The 23,759-nt window shown below is 40.5% G+C and overlaps 1 protein-coding gene across 3 annotated transcripts in view; it reads right to left on the bottom strand.

The window, feature by feature from the left end:
- LOC147141062 (laminin subunit alpha-3-like) overlaps positions 1-23,759 on the bottom strand; it is a 65,743-nt gene that overhangs the window by 41,143 nt on the left and 841 nt on the right. For all 3 annotated transcript variants that reach the window (XM_086044125.1, XM_086044126.1, XM_086044124.1), the window contains exons 2-15: positions 23,424-23,757; positions 22,041-22,193; positions 9,296-9,413; positions 8,206-8,324; positions 7,941-8,111; positions 6,497-6,597; positions 5,966-6,081; positions 4,620-4,738; positions 4,174-4,264; positions 2,585-2,716; positions 1,734-1,784; positions 1,592-1,639; positions 1,169-1,303; positions 669-803 (exon numbers count right to left, since the gene is read on the bottom strand). In XM_086044125.1, the coding sequence (XP_085900251.1) occupies positions 669-803; positions 1,169-1,303; positions 1,592-1,639; positions 1,734-1,784; positions 2,585-2,716; positions 4,174-4,264; positions 4,620-4,738; positions 5,966-6,081; positions 6,497-6,597; positions 7,941-8,111; positions 8,206-8,324; positions 9,296-9,413; positions 22,041-22,193; positions 23,424-23,757 (1,823 nt within the window). The remainder of the gene's footprint in view (positions 1-668; positions 804-1,168; positions 1,304-1,591; positions 1,640-1,733; positions 1,785-2,584; positions 2,717-4,173; positions 4,265-4,619; positions 4,739-5,965; positions 6,082-6,496; positions 6,598-7,940; positions 8,112-8,205; positions 8,325-9,295; positions 9,414-22,040; positions 22,194-23,423; positions 23,758-23,759) is intronic.

The following is a 23,759-nucleotide window of genomic DNA, read 5'->3' as shown; positions in this document are numbered from 1 at the left end:
GCTGCACACAAATGGAATAAGCTGCCACGTGATGTCAGCCTTGAGTGTAAATGCTTTTGAATCCAGGTCAAAAACCTAGCTCCAAAATACATTTGATTAAGGTCTAGTAAAGGTTTTTAAAACAATTTCACATTAAAGTCTAATCTTGCTGTGTTTGAATCTCATCAACGCATGTTCTTTGAGTAATTTTTGGGAAGCTACTTTTGTCTTATCTGCTTTGCTTCTGACTGCTGTTAGCTGTTGTGTTTGTAAATGCTTTTAGGTGTTGGGTCTTTGCTTGTGTGAAGCATATTGAGTTGCCTTGTGTATGAAATGTGCAATATGAATAAAGCTGCCTTGCCTTGTCTCAACTTGAACTTTAATTTGGTTTTTTTTTGCCCTTTCTGCTTATGATAATACTGACTGCAGATAACCTCAAGGTTGCCTTGTACACAAACACAGTCATTGTTTGAGCCCAGTGTGGCCTTGCGGCGGTTTAGTTGCATCAACTGAAGATACTCAGAGGTCCCCTTTTAGTGCTACTATTTGTGTAACATTGCCATAAATGTACATTTGACATGTTTGATACACTGTATCATGTCACTCGCTGCTGTAAAAAAGTAGAATTTCCCCATCGGGAGATCAAGGTCAAAAGAAGAAATTATGCATTTGTTTCCAACACAACTCACCAGCGCATTCCGGGTACCCGTAGTAGCCTGGTGCACATTGCTCACAGCCCTGGCCTCCATAGTTGGGGAGACAAATACACTGACCGCTGGCACTGCAGACACTCTCGGCCACACCGGCCCCATCACAAAGACACGCTGGTGATGGGGAAAGAAATACAGTAGAATCTCACGTTACAAACTTAATTGGTTCTCTGATCCCATTTGTCACCTGAAAAATTTCATAAAACCAGGTGATGTTTCGCAAGGAAATGAATGAAAATGCAATTATTGTCCTTATTATAAGCCAGCGTTTTTATCAACATTTTTCTTGTCATCGAGTTAAGTTGCTTTTTATTTGCTTTCGCGCAAATGATGTGACCTGATAGTGTTGAGATGGCGAGGAATTCTCTTGGCCGGAGATAACAAGGTGATGACGCACATTTTAAAGCAGTTATAAATTGAACATCACAAACATTGATAAGATAGTGTTACACAGTCTTTCATGTGTATATGTGTCACACCGTGGCAATTTGGGAAGGAGTGGAAGCCCGGTCCGCAACGGTCACATTGCTGGCCCACCACAGTGCGACGGCACAGGCAGCGTCCCGAGAAGTCACACACCTCACGCTCTGTCCCCCTGGAGTCACACGCACACCCTGCATGCGTGCACACACACACATAAATGTAAGGGTAAAAAAATAAAACTGTAAAATAAATGCTTTGACTCACAACTGACAATTGACCTTTAACTTAAGTTCTTCCAGAGAACTACTTCTACTATAGTTTTTGTTAGCTTTATTACCACTAGATGCACAGTAAGTATGTTCAGTTAGCTTTCTTTTTATTTTGATTTTTTTAAATCATTTTCATTTTTATTCAATTTCAATAACGAAAAAGTTTTTTCAATTTTAGTTCTAATTTCATTAGTTCTTGATTGTACTCACGCTGACAATTGACTGAGCCAAAATAACCCACAGGGCAGCCAGAAGTCACTAAACAGAGGGGGAAGAAATACAATAGGATTAGATTATCATTCGTATAACAGTATTTTCAAGAATATTAATCATATACCAAAGTTACATTTACCTATAATGGGTCCTGCGGGAAATTCAGTGGTTGTCTGGTACGCAGGATAACCTGATTGCAAATGCAAAGTACACAAACAGAAGAAAATCCATCGATACACATGAGCCAAGGGGGAAGTAAATATTTATCTATTTTTCAATTTGACTCTTAACTTAATCATTTTTATTCAGACACCTTTCAGACGCCTGTGACAAAAGAACAACAAATTGAGATAATTTTGATGGCTGTCTGGAAATAGTCGTAAGATTGCAGCAGAATTCAGAAAACACAAAAACATAACACACGATACAATGGCGAAACTTATTTTCTGTTTTATTTATTTATTTATTTTAATGGGATTGTTGAAGATTAAAGAAGAAGCCATTGCGTATGGCCAAATAAATAACTAAACAAATAACGGTGTCAAGAAAATCAAGTTTCAGTACGACCCACCCATTTCCATTCTCAAATGGTTGCCAATTTAAAAAAACTTCAAAACTTAAAGACAGCAAAAAACTGACAGGTAAAGTCAACCCTTGAAGAAAAAAAAAAATACTCAAAGCTTATCTTTCCGCCCTGGCAGACTTTAAAAAGGTGATAAGATTGAGGAAACGCTACTTGTGTGTCTAATATGGCTCCCTCAGTTTAAAAGCTGTCCGGGCATGCAGACGTGAGACATATGGCCTAAACGTCGACGTGTGCGCATTTAATGCATGTCTTTAACATTTGCCTTTGTCACCTCAAGGCAAAAACAGACACAGACAACAAAAGCTTAACATGAAACAGGAGCGGTTTAGGTTACCCCAGGTCACGTGACACAACAACAACATTCACTTATTTCCAGTGTGGATTTGCATCAAAAATGAACTTACGAATGCACTGAGGGTAGTAATAGTGTCCCTCTGCACACCGCTTGCAGTTTTCTCCTGCAAACTGCACTTTGCAGATGCATTTCCCGGAACCCATTTCACAGCCTGCCGTGGTCCGCTCGTCGCACCTGCAGGCTGCCGACGCACACACACCACACACGCATCCGAAGACCAAATCAACAAACACAAACGATGCAAAAGTGGAATATAGGTTTTGGATTTCTCGATGAAATTCTATCTTGTTTTCCCCCCCAAAAAAAAATCACATTTGTTTTTAGGATTGCATGATGGGCCGGGTCAAATGCCAGTAATTTCCCACCCCTGACTTAAATCCTCCACTTTGTAGAGGCTATTCCTATGAGGAGGAGCAGGCATGAACTGCAAGAGAAATGTAAACAAGAGAAGGGCCCACTTGAGAACGATGCCGTACATTTCTATATATAACTGTTTTATGTTGCATGCACTCGTATTTTCTTTTTCATACATTAAGCGAGCAAGGCGGAGAGTCTAGCAAGACTGAACGCACCACTAATAGTCCTGCTTTAAATCCCACTACACACACACACACACACACACACACCTGCTGTGTATCATCAGCAGAGCCCTGCTCCCATTGTTCTTTTATCCAATCAGCTCCCTGCCCGCCCTTGCACAACGCCACCTGTTGCCTCATACGCCATTTCTCATTGTGTTCAGCAGCAACTGTGATGTGTCAATGATGTGTCCGCGCACCACATTCACACAGTGTAGTGTATGAAGTGCTGCTTTCACAAACGAAAGTGCTTTCATTGTCTTTGGTTGCCTGCTTTGTTCTATACTCTTGGCTCTGCTTCGCAAGCAGAAGCACTTGCTTGCCTGTTCAAGCTCCTAATTCCATGACTGGTCGCCATGGTGACCAAAGCCAGCAATATATAGGGTGGGGTAAACAGTCACTCACTTGCAAGGGACGGGGCTGCTTTCTCAAATGGGCAGTGTGCAAAACAAATTGGGTGAATCGAGTGTATTTGGATGAAATCATGTCAGACATATAAAAATAAAATTGATAACTGCAGTCAATATTTTTTTTATAATTTTTTTGACCAGAGATGCAAGTAAACTTTTCTGGCTGGTTTTTTGGCGCTGATTCCAAATCTGCCCTTGTTTTTTTTTTTTCTCTAGCACATCAGATATTCATAATAATAATAATAATAATAACAATTATGATAATGATAATAATATAAGATGTAATATAGTAACATATTTAATAATATTTATGTGGTTTTTTTTATGAAGGGTTCAGCAACAGGTGGAATTATTTTCTGAAACGACACAGCTATAAATTACAACGAATGGTAAAATTGTGCAAGCTTTTAAAGGTCACACTTAAAAATAAAAAAGGAAATATCTCAAAAACCTGAGTAAAGACATTTTTTAAATCAGCGTCAAAAACACATTTAGGGCCACATAAAGACATGTCTGATTATGAGCTGTTAACCATTGTAATATAAATTTGGGTCGAATGAGCTTTTAATATGAGTTTGAGTTTGAGTTTCTCCTTTTATGTTGGTGTTCAAACAAAATCTATATATGACAGCAAGATAAATATTACTCACGTATGCATCCTTTGGGAGATTCGGGGGCGACTCCATAAGGTCTGAAGTAGCCTTCAATGCATCGCTCGCAGTTCACTCCAGCAGTGTTGTGCTAGAAACAAAAATATTCACTTTGTGCTAGGTGAAGGCCCCCCAAGAGGTGATTCAGTGGTCAGAAGAATAATGATGAACACAAACATTTGTTGAACATATGCTGTACTATTCAAAAACCTGAGCATTGTTGTCTCAGCTCTTGTTTTGATCTCATTCAGTTTTGATAGTGGCCAATGAGTGTACACTATTTGCACTATACAATAGTGTGTGTTTTTTTTAAATACAGCAGCCAGTGAGGATGAGTTGAGGTCACACTGTCTAGATACTTCCTCCCCGACTAAACACACACATAGACACACATGTACACACACACACACATAGGAATCAGTTCAGACTTGACGAGCGCTTCATACCTGGCAGTTGATGCACACGCCTCCTCCGCTGTACCCGCCGGAGATGTCTAAACTTGCTCCTCTGGCTTCCACCTCTGGGTCGTAATAACAGTCGGCGGCATGAGCAAAGCACTGGCAGGCTGAGGAGGAAACCCCCAACAGACATCACACATAAAATTAATCTATATGCCCTGGCAAAACTCACATAACTGTGCTTAAGATCCATAAGGACTGAAGAAACTGGTTGTTAAGTTTAGAGAAACAATATACGTAATCCAAATTTAGTAGCATATCCTCTTCCTGTTTCACCAGTGATTATGCATGCAGAGCAAATCCATCAGATTTTATAGGAGATTCCCCTCTTTTGTCATTAGACGTTTAGAGCCCCACCACTCCCACACATAAACAAACAAAAATATTAAGTGAATGCCACTGCCACCTACTGTAGTGAATGTGCAATTAAACTGTAATACAGTACAGCACAAAAAAGATAAAAAATGATCCCCAGGGTCACAAGCGCCCACCCTGGCATCACACCGTAGGCTACCCCACCCCCACACACACACCAAAAGGGTGGGGCCCTACTTGGAAGGACTGGTCTAATGTCTCTCATAAGTCGTTCACCACGATAAAAATAATAATTAAAAGATATTGCAACCTGCGATGTTATCACATTAGCTAGCAGTTAGCATAGCTGCTCCTTTATTCTTTTACTACAATAAACTGCTGCTCGAGGGAAAACAAACACCTCGGTCTCTCAGAGAAGATGTATCACTTTCATATACAGTACTTCCTTGACAACAATTACTATGTTTCCTATTCGGTCAGGGTTTTGCTGCCATCTTTGCAGAAAGAGCACAAAAATGCCTATATGGTAAATAGACGAGTATTTCAGCGAAGAGCTGACGATAGGTTCCTTAAAAGGTCAATTTGTGACTAGCGAATCGCAAATGTTATTGTACTAATAATATTCTTGCAACTTGCTGCCTCTCACTGGTCAGCCTTGGTACTACAATGGCCACCTGATGTTCGGAAGGAGGCTCACGATTGTCGTGGACCCATGTGTGTGACATGATGTTTTGGTTAGATACACCACAAGCTATTAGCTGAGTAAGCACACATGCCGACTTTTTCCTCTTTATGTATGGGGGTCTCTCACATTTCAAAAATAGGTAAGGTGTTAAAAATAGATATGCGTGTACCCCGCTTTAGTAGTTTGAACTCTTCCGCATGCATGCCATATGAGGAATGCCCTCCCCAGTCTCAATGAGGCACTGAGTGATACCATATCAGGGCATCGACAGCGGCAGCAAGTGGACACTTCACTTCTCAGCACAACACAGTCAGACGGCACGTCGCGCACTTACGCTGACACTCGTTGAGGCTGTCGACGGTGGCGGCGCGCCACCGCGTCTGGCTGAAACCCGGACAGCAGCGGTCACATGACTCACCGCAGGTGTTGTGTCGGCACTCACACTGGAGCCTGACGACAGGACATTAGAACACATGGAGCAAGCCAGGAGTATAATATAATAAATAGTTGTTATGCTTTAATGGAATTGCACACCACCTACTTGACTTTCATTACATTAGTGTTGGTTTGAAAACAATCTGAAATTGCGCAATCCCTTATGCGTATCCCGCTTCAGTTGTTCAGCACATAGAACATTGCCATTGACATTACACCATTTGTTTACAATGTGAGCCGACAATCATGTCTTTCACCATTGTGATGTCCAGAAACAAACACATGAGCTAAAAGTAGGCAGGAGGAATGTCTTCACTGTAGAAAATGTCAGTTAATGAATAAACGCAGGCGCTTGAAGGAAGTTAACGTTTGACAAGCTCCGGAGAAGACCTGCTGGAGGTGCAGTACGATTTTTAGCAAGATGACGTACTTGTTTGGGTTTTCCGTGTTGCGAGCGGCCCCGCACACCTGAGCGTGGCCATGACACACGCAGCGCCCACCGATGCTGATGTCTTTGATACTGTAGTAGTACTGGACAAAAAAAAAAAAAACGTAATTAAAGCATTTGGCTTGGTCGCTTGGCAACAGGAGTTAATCACGCACAATGAGTGTCAATAAGAATTTTGTGGGCTGACTCACTGCACTGTGAAGGACGATCAAATCATCAACACCTGTCAGCACACTCATTTCAACTCGATGCGGCAAAATTCAGGAAGGTTACGGAGATAGATACATTTGTAGAATTTGCAATGCTACTTTTCGTGATATGATACAATAAATAGCTTTAAAAGTGGCCACAATATTAGGGAAACCTTCACAATAAGTATAAAAAAAATGGAACTGCACTGTACTGGGACATGTGTCTCATGTTTTATTTTGACTATCTCTTCATTCACCTGCTACTTAAAATGTCAATAGTGCTCATCCTCATTAGGGTCACAGGATTCATAGATAAATTTGGATACTAGGCGGGGTACACCCTGGTCTGGTTGCCAGCCCATTGCAGGGTACATAGGGACAAACAAGCATTTACGGTCACATTCTCACATTTGGACAATGTGACAAATAAAGGAGTATCAACTCTAATAAGACTAATTAATTGACATTAAATGAGTTTTATGGTGTATTCAGTTCACTTTCAACAGTATTCAGAAGCTGTTCAATGTGCATGCCAGCACAGAGACTAGTATCATCAACAAATAAAACATATTTAGCTAAATATTTTAGGAACACAGCATATATCAATAAACAATATGAATAATTTAGTACCTATGGCAGACCCTTGAGGTACCCCACAAATCACCTTTAATAGATTTTTTTACTATTAAACAGAACATATTGATATTTATGTGCCAACCCTTTTATACCATATCACTCATTTTTTTACATGAGCAAACTATGATCAAGAGTGTCAAATGATCTTTTTTTTTCAGTTCTATAAATACACCAACCAAAAATTCTTGCTGATCTATGCTCTATGCTAGTAGATATCCCTTCCACAAATTCCATTTTTGTTCTAAATCCATATAGTGATTGTCAGTTAAGAGATTATGTTTCTTTCTTACGGTAATCTATCAAGTCTATTACTGAATATTTTTTTCTGAGATTTTTGAGAATTGTGGGAGTGCGGTTAATGTCTGCAATGTGTTAATTGATATCTTTGTCCACTTTTATAGATAGGAACACGTTTAGCAGTTTCACGTTAGGTTCAATGAACATTAAAACGTATCCATAGGTCGGGACATTCTCTGAACTCAGGAACAATCCTCTAGTTCAAATATTCCACAACATGAATGTGAGTGCGAACAGTAATTTGCAACCCGTGATTGATTCATGACCAGTCCAGAGTCAAAGTCAACATGTGGTGGTCTCACCCTGCGTGTGACGGTGGGGTCTCTCTGGGCCTTGGAGATGAGGTGGCCCAGCAACGTGTTGGTGCGCAGGAATTGCAGGCGCACGTTGGTGGCCCTGGTGAAGTCCTGCAGCAACGGGGAGCGGGTGAAGTCTCTGGAGCCGGGCCGACCGTTGATCAAGGACACCACAACCTGGACAACACAGAGCGCATGTTTATTTTTCAGCACTAACCCCAAAAAATAATAGAAATCTTGATTAAGATTGGTGACATGATGCTTTATTTACCTCTCCATTCTCCAAAGGGACAATTCTAGAATAATCCGTGGTGCAGAGCTGATCATCGTCGTTAACGAGTCGAGCATTGGGATGCTTTCCAAACCTTTCGATGCACTCACGCTTTGAATCTGCACGCAAATCAGCAATATTAGTTTGCTTAATGAATTTGAATAATTATGGTTGCAAATTTGTTTGTCGTAAACTGAGGACCGTAATAACTTTCAAGGAGACTTTTAAGGGTAACTAAGTGATAAACTACTGGTAGTCAGATGATGACTTATTGGTGAGGAAATGATTAATGTAAATGAATTTGACCTACAAAGGTCTAATAATTAATTCCAAAGAGGTGGAACTTGTCAATTGTGGAAAAAGGTTATCATTTTTTAGTGGTGGATAATTTAACCACTTTGATTTTCCACATGACGGTAGTTAGCAGAGTAGTGTGTGGGAGTTTCAAAAATCATGTAGGAAGCACATTTTAAGAGTTTTATCATTGTACTGGTATGTGTATAAATGTATGGTTACTTATAATGGGACCTCAGAGTTTCATTATTCTGTTACGTTTCATGATGGCTGAGTGATTCTGATTAAGATGTTAAAGGTTAGTGATCTTGACCCAACCATGAGTGAGTAACACTTCTCCTTTTGTCTCCAATTGTTGGCAAGAGTTGCACAATAAAAGTGAAATGGGGTACGCCCACATTCCTGTTTCCGATAGAAGTCATCAAAGGCCTGATTATCCTGAACGGTTATCCTGGGTTGTGGGGTGTGTTAAGAGTGACTTTTCCTCCCCGGTTTGCTCCAAAACCATTTTTTCTTTGTTGTGTCTGTGTGGGGGGGGGGGGGGGTCTCTTAAAGTTACAAAATTGCCTAAGATGTTAAAAATCGGTACCTGGCTATGTGGTAATTTCATGCTCATTTGCAGACATGGGCATTCCGTCAGACATTTCGGTTCGTGACGAAAAATAACGGACTAACGAATGACGGACGGGTACCTAGGCCGCTGACGGATGACGAACGACGGACATCTGCTCATTTGATGATTTTACAGCTTTGTCAACAAAACAATACAGGCGCATTTTCTGATTTGACAACTTACGTGCGAAATACTGCCAGGGGGTAAAAGTCTTCCCGTTGTCCACGGAGCGTTCCAGCACCCACAGGTCGGGTCGAGGGGAATTAGCAAACTTTATGATGACGTAAGCAACATGAAACAGCTAAAAAAAAAAAAGAGAATATAAAATATGGTTCAAATTGAAGAATAAACTGCTACAGCTTCCTGTGGCAACATATTTAAAAATACTTTGCTGGTCACTAGATAATTACTGAGGAAACAGTGGTTAAAGCGTGCTGACTTTTCTCTTTGCAGTTTATACATGATAGACAAACAATGGTCAAAGGTGTCTTTGAGGAGTCAATAAAAGCAGCAGAAGGGCCACCAGGTTGGTGAGAAGAGCTCAACTTGAGCCCACATGATCTGCTCCCTGAAGCCTTTATCTCCATCGCTCATCAAAAGCATACAAGGGCGGAACATCTTGTCTGTGATTGTTTCTGGCAAAGCGCAGATTTCCATTTTGTCTGCAGCGCGGCATCAACAGGCAGGTGACATCAGCTTGATGGCGCGTCACACAATGGACAGGTAATTGATGCTCGTCAAGGCTCTCTTTGTTACAGCCTGGCGCGGGACCGTGTGTGTCTTGGCGCCGCAACGAAAAGCCACACCTACACTTGACCACCAGCAGGAGTGGAGAAGAAGATTTGGAACGTCAACAGTTGGAGAGGATCCTAAGGCAATATTTAACATGTCAATAATGGGGGCGCCATCAGGCAGTGCTTTCCAAATTCTTTGGCATTGAAGTGATTGATGAAAAGCGAAGCAGGAATATTGCGTGCTCCTTTATTTCGAGACATTTGTATAGAATATTTCCCTTGATGCGTCCAAGGCAGGCCCGCACTCGTCTCACATCCATCAGTGCTGTGATGAAAAAACCCAGCAGGCAAGTTTTGTTTTTTACTTTAAAGGAGACATAGGATTTTTTTTCACAATTTGAAATAGTTCACAGGTGTCTTAACATCTCTGCATTGCGTTTATCAAAATACCACAAAGATCCAAATTTATGGTACACTTCAAACATCTTTGTTTTTGTCTGAGTGGAATGTGCACGTTTTTGGGGGCGAGCATGTCTCACGCAAATGAGTGATGTATACCCCCACCCCACATACTGTTGGGCCAATATCAAGTCAGTGACAAACAGTCGAGTGGGTGAAACAATACAAAAAAAAGATGTTCACTTGTAGAGGCAGCAGTTCATACAATACAGTGATGGGAAAACCATTTTGCCCAGTCATCTAAAACAAGAATGAGCAACTAGAGGCTGTGTAACCACACTCTGAGTGGCCCATTGATTGATTTATATAAAAATAAAAATTGAGATTTTTTTTTTTTTTTTTATAAACCCAGAGAATTCTGCTAAAAATTCAATACACGTTATACACAAAAAACGGGCAGAAATGTGTGGGGGAAAAAATCACGGAAACAACAGGACAAATTCAAAATATGAAGCGGCATAAAAAAAAAAAAAAAGAAAAAAATCTGTGAGTATGCGAAACTGCAGGTGCCGAAATACTAATATGCAGGGGTTAACTGTAGTTTTGAGATGTAATAGCACCAATCACCACTAGATGGCAGCCATGTCTTACATTGGCTAACATTTGGTCTTATACTGCACTACACTACAACGTGAGTAGGGCTACTAATTTTTGGCGGACTTGGAATGATATGAAGGACAAACATAGCACCTCAATAATATTAAAATTTTGAAAGAGTTGATTTTTGTGGAAAAACATCCAAAATGAGTTCTTGCACTTAATGTTGGATTCTTGTTCAGCAGTTTTGTGCCGCCCTTGAATGGTCATTTTTATGCAAGAGAGCCCTTTGCATCGGAAAAAAATGCAGGATGTGATTATTTTCATATTTGCTTCAAATTCTTTGTTGTCGGGTTATGCTAGTGGATCTTTTATCCATGCATTGAGAAATGTATTAAGAAAGATTTTGCATGTATGCATGTCATTTGTCCATATTTAAAATAGCATTTTGTCCATACATCTGGTTAGGAAAATGCATGGTTGTATGTGGCCCTCTCCAGCACTTAAGTTGCCCATCCCTAATCTAAGAACCAGTGAGGTCACTGATGTTGAAAGTAAACTTGGCCCTAGTCGCTCACGATAAATTTTCCTCCCTCCGAAAAGTGTTTGACGGGGTTCTTCAACATGAAACTCGTGCTAGCATGCCTTAATGAACAGGAGAAGGCCTTTCTCAAACAAAATCAATTTGTCTATTGTGTCTCAGAAAGATGACGATTTAGCATCCAGGGGAAATCAATCCAAGCCTAAATGATGTCCTCATTAATTGATAAGGTCCATGTCTCCATACTTTTGTCCATATCAGACCCACTTCAAACAACATGTGGGCACTGGGTTTGTTTCAAGTGTGTGTTTAGACTGGCCTAACGGAGTTACAGGGACAGAAATGAAAGCAGGCGATGTCACATCAGGGTTGGTCTTATCCGGAAAAATTCCTCTCAAAGTCACCGGCATCAACAACACAGCCACATTTAGCCTATTTAAGAGTTTTTATATGAGGTTGGATGCATAAATTGTGGAGTGCCCTAATGTAGCACAACCTAAACAGAGTCACGTTCATTAAAAAGACACTGTTGAGATGCTGGAGCCAGACTTGCAGCTAACATCTTAATCCGTTGTGTATCTATCACACAGGAGAGAAGATTTTCACCACCGTGAGTTACGGCTAGTGACGGGTTGCCGAACGCGGCGGCACGCTCGGCTTCGCGCGGCATTAGGAGGGGGCGGGAATGTGGCGCTATGTCCGGAATTTCAGATGGCTCGGCGTGCCAGCCAGCACGTCTTTGACCACCCTGCCTCACCCCCAACCCCTCCTCCTCCTCAACTTCCTGGCAGTTTTTTTTATTGATGGCGGTGGGTAGCTCCCCTGCAAAGCTTTGGTGCTATTTTCGGCACTGGTGTTTGTCTGTGCTCCTCTGTTTGCCCATCCTGTTGCAGGAGCGGAGGTTTTCTCTGATTAGATCGGGTAGCACAGCCAACACGGCGGGAGGTCAATCTGTGTAGCATTCGTTCATTCATTTTTCAAAACAAAAAATAAACTGAAAAAAAATGAACCGATGACTTGTGTTCTCAATATTCCTTCCCAAAACCAAAATGAAAAAGGTAGCCGTTTTCCAACTTCTGAATTTGTGCACAAATGGAAAATGGGAAAAACCAGATAATGGCCGATTTGGACATTTCATTCAATACAGTAAATTTCATCTGCCACAAGTTGTGTGAACCAGGAGGAAACTTGAACTGGAAGAGAGAATTCAACTTCAGTTATTTATTGAGATTGAGGCAATCACACTGAAGAAATTTTCGTGCAGTTTTTTTTTTGTTGAAAACGTCAAACGTTTGTTGAAAATGTTTCTTTCCTAAAAAATTGTGACCTTTAACCCATTAAGGTCTAAAGCGCCTGGCGCAACATCTCCCTCCCCACAACCTAAGAACGACTATTGAGTCACCCTCTTAAACCTGAGGTTCTACCAGAAATTCAACACCTACAAAAAAAATTGATATCTCATCCCCTGTAGCATATAGAAACATTATTCCAAATTTTTTTAGACTTTTACACCGGCCCGAGTGTATTATTATTTACGGTTTCAATCAAATATGCAAAAATAAAGTGACAGTGCAAGAGAATCACTATTTTATTTTTTTTTAAATCGAGTGGTAATTACCATCCTCTATTCTGTTACATAGACGTCGACATCGTCGTTGTCTACAAACATATCTTAACCATATATAACGTTCCACTGGTTCCAAGTCCACAAGCGTCTTTTTCACTGGCGTCACTTATAAAAAAGACTCAATATCGGGGCGATCGTTTCAGCGTCAGATCATTCCGGAGTTTGAAATGGGCATGATTACAGATGTTCACATGAATTTCGGTGACAACAGTTTTCAGACATTACACATAGTTTTCTGTGGCTTTATCACATCAACTTTTCTGTTTAAGTAAACAATGACATCTAAACATGCGGCGTGCACTTCTTAAACACTGAACTTATCCACACTGAACTTATCCAGGCGCAGTATAAAAAAAAAAAAATGTAATACTGAATACATATACTTTTAGAATAAAGACTACAAGCCATCCAAAATGAAGCATTTTTTTCCCTCCAATTGTAGCCCTTGTGATTTGAAAATTGCTTTCTACTACATTGTGAAATTGATTTGAATTCAATGAATTGTTCAACACTATTTATTTTTTATTTTTTAAATAATACAGTCCCTCTCTATTGCAAAGTTTCACTGATAGCGGGTGAGTCTGGGATCCACAACGTATCGACCGTGGTTTCAATATTCACTATTCGTCTTATTATACAATATTATTCGTCTATTTGCCCGTGTTCCATGGTAAGCATTACACATTTCCTCTTTGCCACCAATATACCCCGGTGAATAAAGCACATTCAGAACAAGAATAGACTTTCTCCAAGGCCAAAAAATCCTGACCATGCCTGTCTGATTTATATTAGCCTTGTAGCTACGACTGCATGCGCTACCTCTGTGAGATCACTGCACTACTTGGCCCTGATTGTCACAGCAAAATGTGTTTGTTTTTTTTTCTTTCCCCACCTAAATTCACTGGAAATGGACAGATTTACAACCAGCGTGTTCATGTTTAACATCGATAATAAAACAATGATAATGGTGCGATGACTCTATGCATGGATGATTATAGCACTAAGCAAGAGTCCTATCAGATTCACTGATGTCATTTCATATTATTGCTCTCTTGCTATGCTGTGTTGTAGTAACCAGTGTTATATTTCTGGATTTATCTACAGTATTTCTTGGTGACAGCTTCTCTCAGCATTCATGCGTCATTTAAAAAGGACTTTCTATCTCGCTATTCCTAGAAGCACGTTTGATAAATTGCTAGCATTCATTTGCTGTACTGTGATTCACACTAACAGCTGACTGGAAGCCTTTATGTGTGCGGCCCCGTCCTGAGAGTACCTGATGCATTTTTTTTTTAGATCCCTCTAATATATTGTAGCATATGAGTGTGTCTTTCTCTTTTCCTGATGATTGAATTGCTGTCAAGTGTTAATTTGGAGGTCAGAAACCCACGCAGGAGGCAGCTGGCCCGTAGCATTTCACACCTCAGGGTGCTCATTTATCACAACACATGAACTGGCTGTGAGCTGTCGGTGCTCGGTAATTCAGAAATTACAACAAACCCACATGCAAATATACACTTGGCATGTCAGGGGGCAACCACTGTGGGAATGTTTTGACAGCACATCAGTGCTTGTCAGAGGCATTTACACATGCAAGGAAGAGAAAACGTTGACTTGGAAAGCTGTTTTGTGCTGACGTGTCATGAGGTTAACGGTTGTCTGGACGCTTTACGTGTTGTATATGTGACGCTTTTATGGGGGTGCAGGGTCAGGAACTTGAGATGCACACACACATCAAACAGTCCATACATGTCACAACTCATCACCTGACCTATTTTGACACCCATGCGCAGCATCGTGTGCGTTAAGCTTGCTGGCATCACTCACAAGCAAGGTTGATCTGAGTTACATTTAAGTGTTTTTGTTTACAAGTCTGAAAATCTGTTTTGTGTCTTTCTGGCTGATATATATATATATATATATATATATATATATATATATATATATATATATATATATATATATATATATATATATATATATATACTGTATATATAACACCCTAACCCTAACCCTGTATATACATAGTATGTACATACATATACATACATACTGTATATATATAAAATGTAGTCGAGAAGCCAAAGTTCACCCAAAGGGCACGACAGAGGCCAGAGGACTAAGTCTACATCCTGGCACGTACAAGTCCGCTGAGAGTCTGATGTGAGAGCAGAGGAATGCCATTCAAAGAGGAGGAGGCATCACCTTCTGTCATGGCGGATCAGACCCGTCGGAGGCTTGCGGCGACAATGCATCAGTGCAACTGTTTGTGTGCGTGCGCAACAGGTGGACAGCGGAGGGTGGAGAGTCCACTAGTCTGGTGTATTTTTCTCCATGACAGCATAGTGGAATTAGGCAGTTGGCAAAGAGTCATCGCAGAGCTGCAGTCGGGAGCGTGAAAAAACAAACAGTGGATACGCATCTCTACGTGATTGTCATCATCTCGTTGCGCAAATTTGCGACTGCGATGAAAATGTATTGTGCTTGGGGTTGATTTTAAAGGGTTAGGATTGTTTTTCAAATAATATTTTGGTAGAGTTTTTACTTCACAATACTGATTTTTTTTAGGCTTGCAAACAAGAAATATACAACATTTCTTAAAAACTAAAACTAGTACTAAAACTAAACTGTGTGTGTGTGTGTGCGCATGTTGGACTACAATCAACCTTTGGCTCGTGAAAATGTTTGCACCGGTACTGTTTAAAATCACCTCTTCCAAACCAGTCAAAATATATACGTTTACGACAACACATGCTGATGCTTTTTGATCCAAAAAGCATGTTAGAAACAACCTCACCATTAAACAAGCGTGTCATAAAAACCAGCCGACTATTACAAAAAGCACAATGGTTTAACTGTATGGAGGCCTGGAAAAAGATGGAAAGAATCTAAATTAGCTCACATACTTTCCCACAATACAGCAGCAGATTTATAAAAGGACGTGCAAGCCAGCATTTGCTGGTGATGCACTTTCCCAGCCTCCCGTTAACAAACCCAGGGCGGCTGTAGTAAATATCTGCCACGTTGGCCTGGCGCCCCAGGAAGACGGGCTAAAGACGGCCACTTACATCACCAGAGCAATAGGTGGCCCGTCTAATAGCCAATATCTGTCTCTGGAGTTGGAGAGAACCAGCTGCACCATTTGAACACAATTTTACACTGGGATAAAAGAGGAATGTGTCTCAAAAAGACAGAACATGACAATAATCATAATAACTATTAATAGTAGTAGTAGTAATAATAGTAGTAGTAAAAATGATTTGAAAAAAATATTTTGAAAGACCTTACTCATAGCTATGGTAAAAGAGCAGCGTTTTTAACCTGGATTTAAAAGCATAGTAGAAGTACACTTTTTGGGTTGTGAGTAATCTTTATTCATTCATATTAGTCACTCTGATCATAAAAGATACCAGCATATCAGGGGGGCGTATTATACACGACTACAGAGGAAAAACTCCTTTTTAAGGGGACATATTATACATGGGTGCGTGTTATTTACAGGGTTTAACAGTATTGAGGCCACTGGTTAAGATGTGTTCATCAGCGTCTAATACATTCAGTTTTGTTCTAAATAATACAGGACCAAAAGTGGAAAAAACAAATGCAACCTTAAATTTAAGTGTATTCATTCAGTGTGGGGGAAAAAAAATCACGTTAAAAAATAATTCGTTTCCATCAAATCATGTACTCCACAATTATTAGCACTCTTGATTTTAATACTTCGTACAACCCGCTTTTGCCCCCCTCCAAAAAAACCCGAATCTTCTCCTCTCATGTTTCACGAGACGAGAGAATACAGAAAGAGCAATATTTGACCAATCTTCTTTGCGACCTGGGTCCTCTCCTCTGCACTCTCCTCTTAGCTCACTCCACAGGTTTTCAATGGGGTTGAGGTCAGGGGACTGAGATGGCCATGGGAGGAGCTTGATTCTGTCTTTGGTGAACCATGTCAACAATTTTCAGTATTCAGTAATTTTCAGAGTAAGCTTCTTCATTAAAAATTCAATTTATTTTAAGGCTTTAAACACATCTTAACCAGGGGTGCCAAAAATTATGGAGGGCACTATGAACATTAGTTTCAGAATATTTTTCAGACATTTCCTTAATGTACGCCATTTTAGTTTGACTGTGTTCATGAAACCTGTGTGGGGCAAAGGAACAACACACAAGTTAACCTAGAAACAGAAATGCAAGCGCTTTCACTGATCTTATGCGGCACAAACATTTCCTTCCAACAAATTTTGCCTAGCATTAAGCGGGCATGTGATATAACAAGTGGGGCAAATAATCACTGCGAGAAAAAAAAATGTAACCGTTATTGTGGTTATGCTTCTCAAACAAGACCAGTAGCTCGAATTTGGGTTTCAATTTGAAATTCCTCATTGCTGATCAAAGTGGGAAAATGTTGAGAGCCTGTAAAATACATCGGCCTGTACGAACGGATGTAGTTTCCAATTTAAAATAAATACAAAGTAATTATGTCCTGATGGCTTTAGTGTAATTTCCTTCACCGTTTACTTATGCCGGTCCTATGACAGCCCAGAAATGTTTGTAGCTTCTGTCTGCAGCCATGTACATACTGTGTCTATTATGTGCTGCATGGTTGTTTTTGTTTAAAACTCTCACCATCAATTATTACCTCTATATTTGTTTGGGCTGAGAGGATCAGGTAATTTTTTAGCAATGCTTTAGGAGGGGGGACCAAACTTTTGTAAAGGCCTGAGAAGCACAGAAAGGACGTGACACAATAAAGCCTGGAAGGACACAAAAGGGGGCGACGGCAGCAAATACAACATTCACAGCAACTTTGGTGGGAAGTGGAGTCCTGACTAAAGGGATTAGGTTCCGAGGGAATGCTCCTAAAATTGCATTCTTGAAAGCAGATCACTCAGCTGAGCCAAAGCCATTCCCTGTACCTGAACCTAATCGACCTCTCCTTTCACACAGAGTGAAAAACAAGCACACTCCAAATCATCACCCACTGAGGGGGAAAAAAAAACGAAACCTTAATTATCAGCAAACTACATAGTGTGCAGTGCAATTAAAGCAACAAAACCAACGCATGGTAACAGGAGGACCGTTTCAAAGGGCCATATGAAATTTCTTTAAAAAAATGTACAGAGTGATGGACAAGGCTGGACTGAATTAAAAGCTCTCACAGGCCGCAACAACCCCTCATTATTTGACGGAGACAGTTTTGATACCACTGTCAAAATCCTCCACTTTTGAGACACACTTTTCCCACAATTCCGTTGTCATGACAACAAACAACCCAAACAATTCATGTAATGGGCCCTTGATTGCTTTACTGGCATAAAAATGCCAATAAATTAACAGATTATCAACTTTGTCCCCAATCAACTCCTCAGTAAAAAACAAATGGCACCACTTCACAATACAGGCATACATCCAAGAGTTTCCCAATTGTTCACACATTAGTTATTAATTAGGTAACCCGTTGCTATGAGTATGATAAAGTGCTACACGTCGTCCGATAAGATTGGCAAGAGTGACCTCCTACTTGCCAAATAGTGAGTCCACATTTAGCTCCACCACTTTGGCCCCTTTGTTTGTTATAAACGGTAGAAGCTCATGGTGACAGTTGGATTACAGATTTATCCCAATAGATAGCTATGATGCGCGGCACTAGCTAGCGCCAGCTAATGAGCCAACTGCTAAACTGCCGTAAGTCATTTACAACTGTTTACTAATGATTAAACAGTTACAACTAGTGATTTGTAACCTATTTATAAAGCTTTCAAAAGGGTCTCCTTAGTGTAAAATGGGAGCAAAAACCGCTAAAGTACAACAGTCCTTCATCAGCACACGTATCAGAATAAGCTCCGGCTCATCAGATGAACCACTGACAGCAGTAAAGCCCGCTATGTTTGCCTCACATGCTCAGCTCACTAAGTCACATAAGCACAGTATATGCAAGCCTCTTAAAATAAATTCCCTAGAAAAATGGAGCGGCTAACACGTCTGATACGTGTCGTCCATGTTTACAGCAACGATAGCCGGCAAGTGTTCCCGGAAAAATTGTTTTTATTTTGGTGTGGACAGTGATTTAAGTTTACCACAAAGGCAAGTGAGGTAGAGTAGCCAAAAATTGGACTCAAGTAGGAGTAGGCTCCAGTTACTTTAGTATAATATGACTAAAGCCAAAGTAAAAAGTAATCTTTCAAATTATTACTTCAGTAACAGTAAGTATTCATTGGAAAAAACACTACTCAAGTACTACTTTGACAAGTACAGTGAGGAGCATCTAAGCCTTGTCGGGGATCCACTGGTCCCTGCCACTAAAACAGCGGCCACAAAATGTCTTCCAAGTTGGAATGTTATCAACATTGTCTATAAAAATCTCAGAGTTCAAACTTCTATTGTACATGAAATCACACAAGGGCCTCTATTTTCATGACCGGCATAAATCCTACGCAGTGCATGGTGTAAGTCTGTGTGGAGGCGGATTAGACCCGATGTTGGTAATGTCACAGACAAGCACAGGCCGGCGGTTCTGCGAGAGGGAGTGCTGCGCAGCTGTGTGAGTGGTCAAAGTCGACTTAAATAACGTCCAATCAAAGCAGCTCTTTTCATTCGCCCAAGTAATTGCCTGCTGTGTTAGATGACAGTCGATTAGGAAGCGTCCTGAAGCATGCACTGCTAAATTACACATAAACACAAGATGTACAGTAGAGGAAATCTATGGACATTCTGGTGCATGTATTAGTCTCAGTCAATTTTTCTTTTCTCTCGCTTGAGTTTAGACTGTCATCTGCCACACTTCTATCGTTGCAGTGACGGTTGAGAGACCGTGTCGCCAACAAAACATACATTCGGAAAGACTTGTCTCTCAAATAACATGTTTCTTTACACTTGGTAGACCATCAACTCTTTTTTTCAAAGGATCAGCGGAAACGACTTGTTTAAAAAAAAAGAGAGAAGAAAAGCTAACTTTGAACCTCAGCATACACATCAACAGTGCCATTATCTTATTTATCTCCTGGCAGCGGTATAGAAAAGCCACCTGCGCTGGCCTTGAAAGAAACCACAGAACTCATTCAGCTAGTTGCCGCCCACATATTGCACCGACAATATAAATTATCCTTCAGAATGTGTGTTTTCTTTCATAATATCCACAAAGCAAGCATTGATCTGTATTCCAGAATTATTGAACCACGACATCCAACTAGGCTTTAATAAGAAGAATGTGAACTCCATCATGGCCATGGTAAAATCAGATAATGTTGGTGGAACCAGCCAGGAATCAATAAATTCATGTCACTCCATTTGTCAATCAATGTGCATTTTCTGATTTCAAGTTTCGAAACGTGACTAATGATAAATTAATTTTCACAACTGTAAGAGCAGGCCAGAAAACCCAAAACAAATAAACGTTCCTGACTGTCGCTATGAATGAGACATATTCATGCATTTTTCGCACAGTTTAAAACAGTTCCAAAGTGTCTTAAAGTGGAAGTCAACGCAAACATTTTTTTTTTCAAGAATATGTTCTATGCAAGCCCACTAGTTGAAATTCTGATAAATATTGCGTTTGTGGAATAAGTGTTAATGCGCTCGTTTTTAACCATCTCTGGGGGCGGCCCAGAGACTTTTTAAAAGTTAAATGAATACTAAAGGACAAAGTATTGTATAACAGTCAAACGTTCTGCCTGTAATTCATATCGCTCTTGTTGCAAGAGGTACCTAAAAAAAAGTTATTTTATTCATTATATATATATTTTTTAGTTAATCAGTTATTTTTCTTTATTTTATTCTACCAAAGGTTGGAATTGGTCATCATGCTCAAAAAAAAAAAAACCAAAAAATCCATATCGGTCGGGTCCTACTATCAAACCTGTCCCATATACTGCTAGGTCAAAGGTGAATCCGGCATTCAATGCCTTGACAGGTCAGTACCCATAAAGACAATACAACATTTTTACTCTGCACAGCACTTCATACACTACACTGTGTGTATGTGGCGGATGGCCACATCACCAAACACAATCACCCCCACCCTGATTGTTTAATTTCACACTTGGGTAAGCAGCCGCTCCACAGACCAAACTATTTGTATACAAGCAATCACAAAGTCGGTGTTACATAACATGTCCCCTTTACGACACTGAGAGAAAAAGGTATGACCCCGCATCAAAACAGTGATTATGATTTGTTTAGCAATTCAGATATTTGCAATATTTGCTTTTTTTTAAAAAAATGGCTAAAAAACACAAAATGCAACAATGGCAGGTGAGCATTGTTTATAGTCATGCTGGTAGTAATTAAAGCTGTTAAAAGAAAAATGTGTGCGACAGGTGTGAGTGTTTTATTGTGGTAGCACGCTGTGTGCTGTGTGGCTGGTCGTGACAGTCAAAGAGATTGCGCCATACCCTTTATAGCGCGCTATAATACAGTGTAACGCTCCCAAATACACAGAGCATTACCACATATTAAACTCAGGCGTCCTCAAAGGCCCTGCACGCGTCCTCGCACATGTAGCTGTATTATATTTAGCTATGCGAGATCTTTGCTTAGATTAAGCATGGAAATAGAAAACAAAAGCCAGCTCCCATTAGGTGGCATTATGAAGGTGAAAAAAAAAATGCAATATTCAGGGCTCCAATGTCATGCCTTTAGTCTTCAAATTCGTCTTATGCTTGAACCCAAAGCAGAGAATTCCTGTCTTTCCTCAGAGTGGATAAATGGGCGTGATGTGCAAATTTAACAGGCCGCAAGCCGGACTCCTGCCACAGGAGCCACGAGTCAAGACGGAAGCGTATTTGCCAGAAACAGTGACATGAATCGGATTCTTGGCACGCATTAACAGCATTGCTCACGTGAACGCCAAAGGGCTGATGACTCTAAAAAAAACTTCACAATAAGCCTCAATTTCTGCGGCCTATTTCAATGCCATTGATCAAATGAGTTCGTTCCAATCGTGTTGAATCCGAAAAAAAAATCAACGGTGACATTTACAGCCGATCGAGATATTGCAAAATGACCCACCAGCAAACACGATGATCAACTTACCTGCCCGAGGTCCAGGGTGAGGTTGACCTCGTTGTAGAGTAACCCCTTGGAGAGAGGGGGGCTCTGCCACCAGCGCTCCGTCCCGTCAATAGCGTTGGTCACCGGGTGGGCTTTGCTCGGGTCAGCCGCGTTGCAGTAGTCACAGAACTGGCCCTGTGTTATATCAAATATTTGGTTATGACAGGAAGTTAAAAACATAACTCTTAATTATGAACAGCCACCATGTAAGATGTCATGACAGATGTTTTTCTTTGGCTTTTGGGGATTTTTTGTGTCATCCTCAACACATGCAGATGGTGGTTGCTGTCTATTAAAGGAAGGCCTTCATTTGCATAAATGCATTTTTGGTATACGGTGAACCGGCATTCATGTAGAAGGACACGGTCCAGACCCACCCACACAACAGGTGAAAATTTGCAATAACAAAAGATCTTAAATAAAACGTTATTATATACTCCAACACATTTGAAACATATCAAAACACACTTTTTATATTGTATTTGAACACAGCAACAAAAAAATTAAAAGCATGAAATATATATAAATTGAGTACAGTATAGTACAGTACATAAACGTTCAGTACATTTTATGTTACTTTTAAAAGTTTATTGCCTAGTTAATTAAAGTTTTACACTAACATCTTCATTTCCGGTGGGTGGATAATTCATGATCCCCCCACCCACCCACAAAAAAAAAATTCTTTGTAGTTCAGATGTTACCACAAGAAATTTGATTAGTGTCGTTCATACCTTGAGGGACATACGTGTACTTTTGGATTTAAAAATCTGTTTGCCTTTATGCGCTTTGACACTTTTTAACAGTTTGGGAACACAAGTGTAACTTTTTGGGCTCTGGTAAAGGTTACCTTACAGTCCAGTTAATATTAGAATATTAGCCTCTATGCAGGGACATCCCTTCTAGGGGGCTATATCTCACTCATGGACATCCTTCATGACCAAGAATTAAAAAAAAAGACATCATCAAAAAATCTACTGGAAGCATGTTACAGCCAGATCATAATTTGAGTTTATTATGAAGATGATATTTCTCAAATAAAGGCAAACAAAAACAAACAGAAAGCATGGAAAAACAAGATATTATGTCTCCAGGGATTAGGTTTAGACCTTAAGGGACAGAAATGGACTCCTATTGTCCTCCCTACAGTGCATTCAAATACAAGCATTGTGTATGTTTCATTGTGAGACTGCTATTATTCCAAAAGTGATGTCGAGCCCTTACACTTCTACTGCTGAAGGCTATTTCCTTCACAAACAATGGAGTAAAACTCCAAGGAGTTCTGGCAGTTGAAACCTTGTCTGAGGCAACAGGAAACATTCAGAATGGTGGCTATATAATGTTAATACAAATGGCGGTGCAACTTACCCGAATATTTTGAGTGAGAAGTCCAGTGGTTGGTCCCCCGACAAGTTTACAGTACAAATCAGCCCTCGGCGTCCCGAACTCATCCTTCCCACAGGTTGCTGTTGCAGAAATCCTCGCTCCTTGCGCCAGGTTGAAGTACGGAGGGCTCAAACTAAAACCAGTGAGTCCATTGAAGGTTTCTTGTGCACGCGTGCACCTGCAAACAATAATAGCGAGCAAAAGTGCAAGGAGGTGCGCTCCCGTCACCTCTCTCCCCATGTTCCACACTAGAGGTCCCTCCCGACTGTGGGTCTGGTCAGCTGGAGAACCCCGAGGAGCGCCGCGTCCTTGTGGGCT

This window comes from Filicampus tigris, chromosome 10, assembly GCF_054856515.1.
Source record: "Filicampus tigris isolate MCC_2025a chromosome 10, RoL_Ftig_1.0, whole genome shotgun sequence".
Lineage (NCBI taxonomy): Eukaryota > Metazoa > Chordata > Actinopteri > Syngnathiformes > Syngnathidae > Filicampus > Filicampus tigris.
Note: the sequence above shows the minus strand (reverse complement) of the source record. Positions and strands in the feature narration are given on the sequence as shown.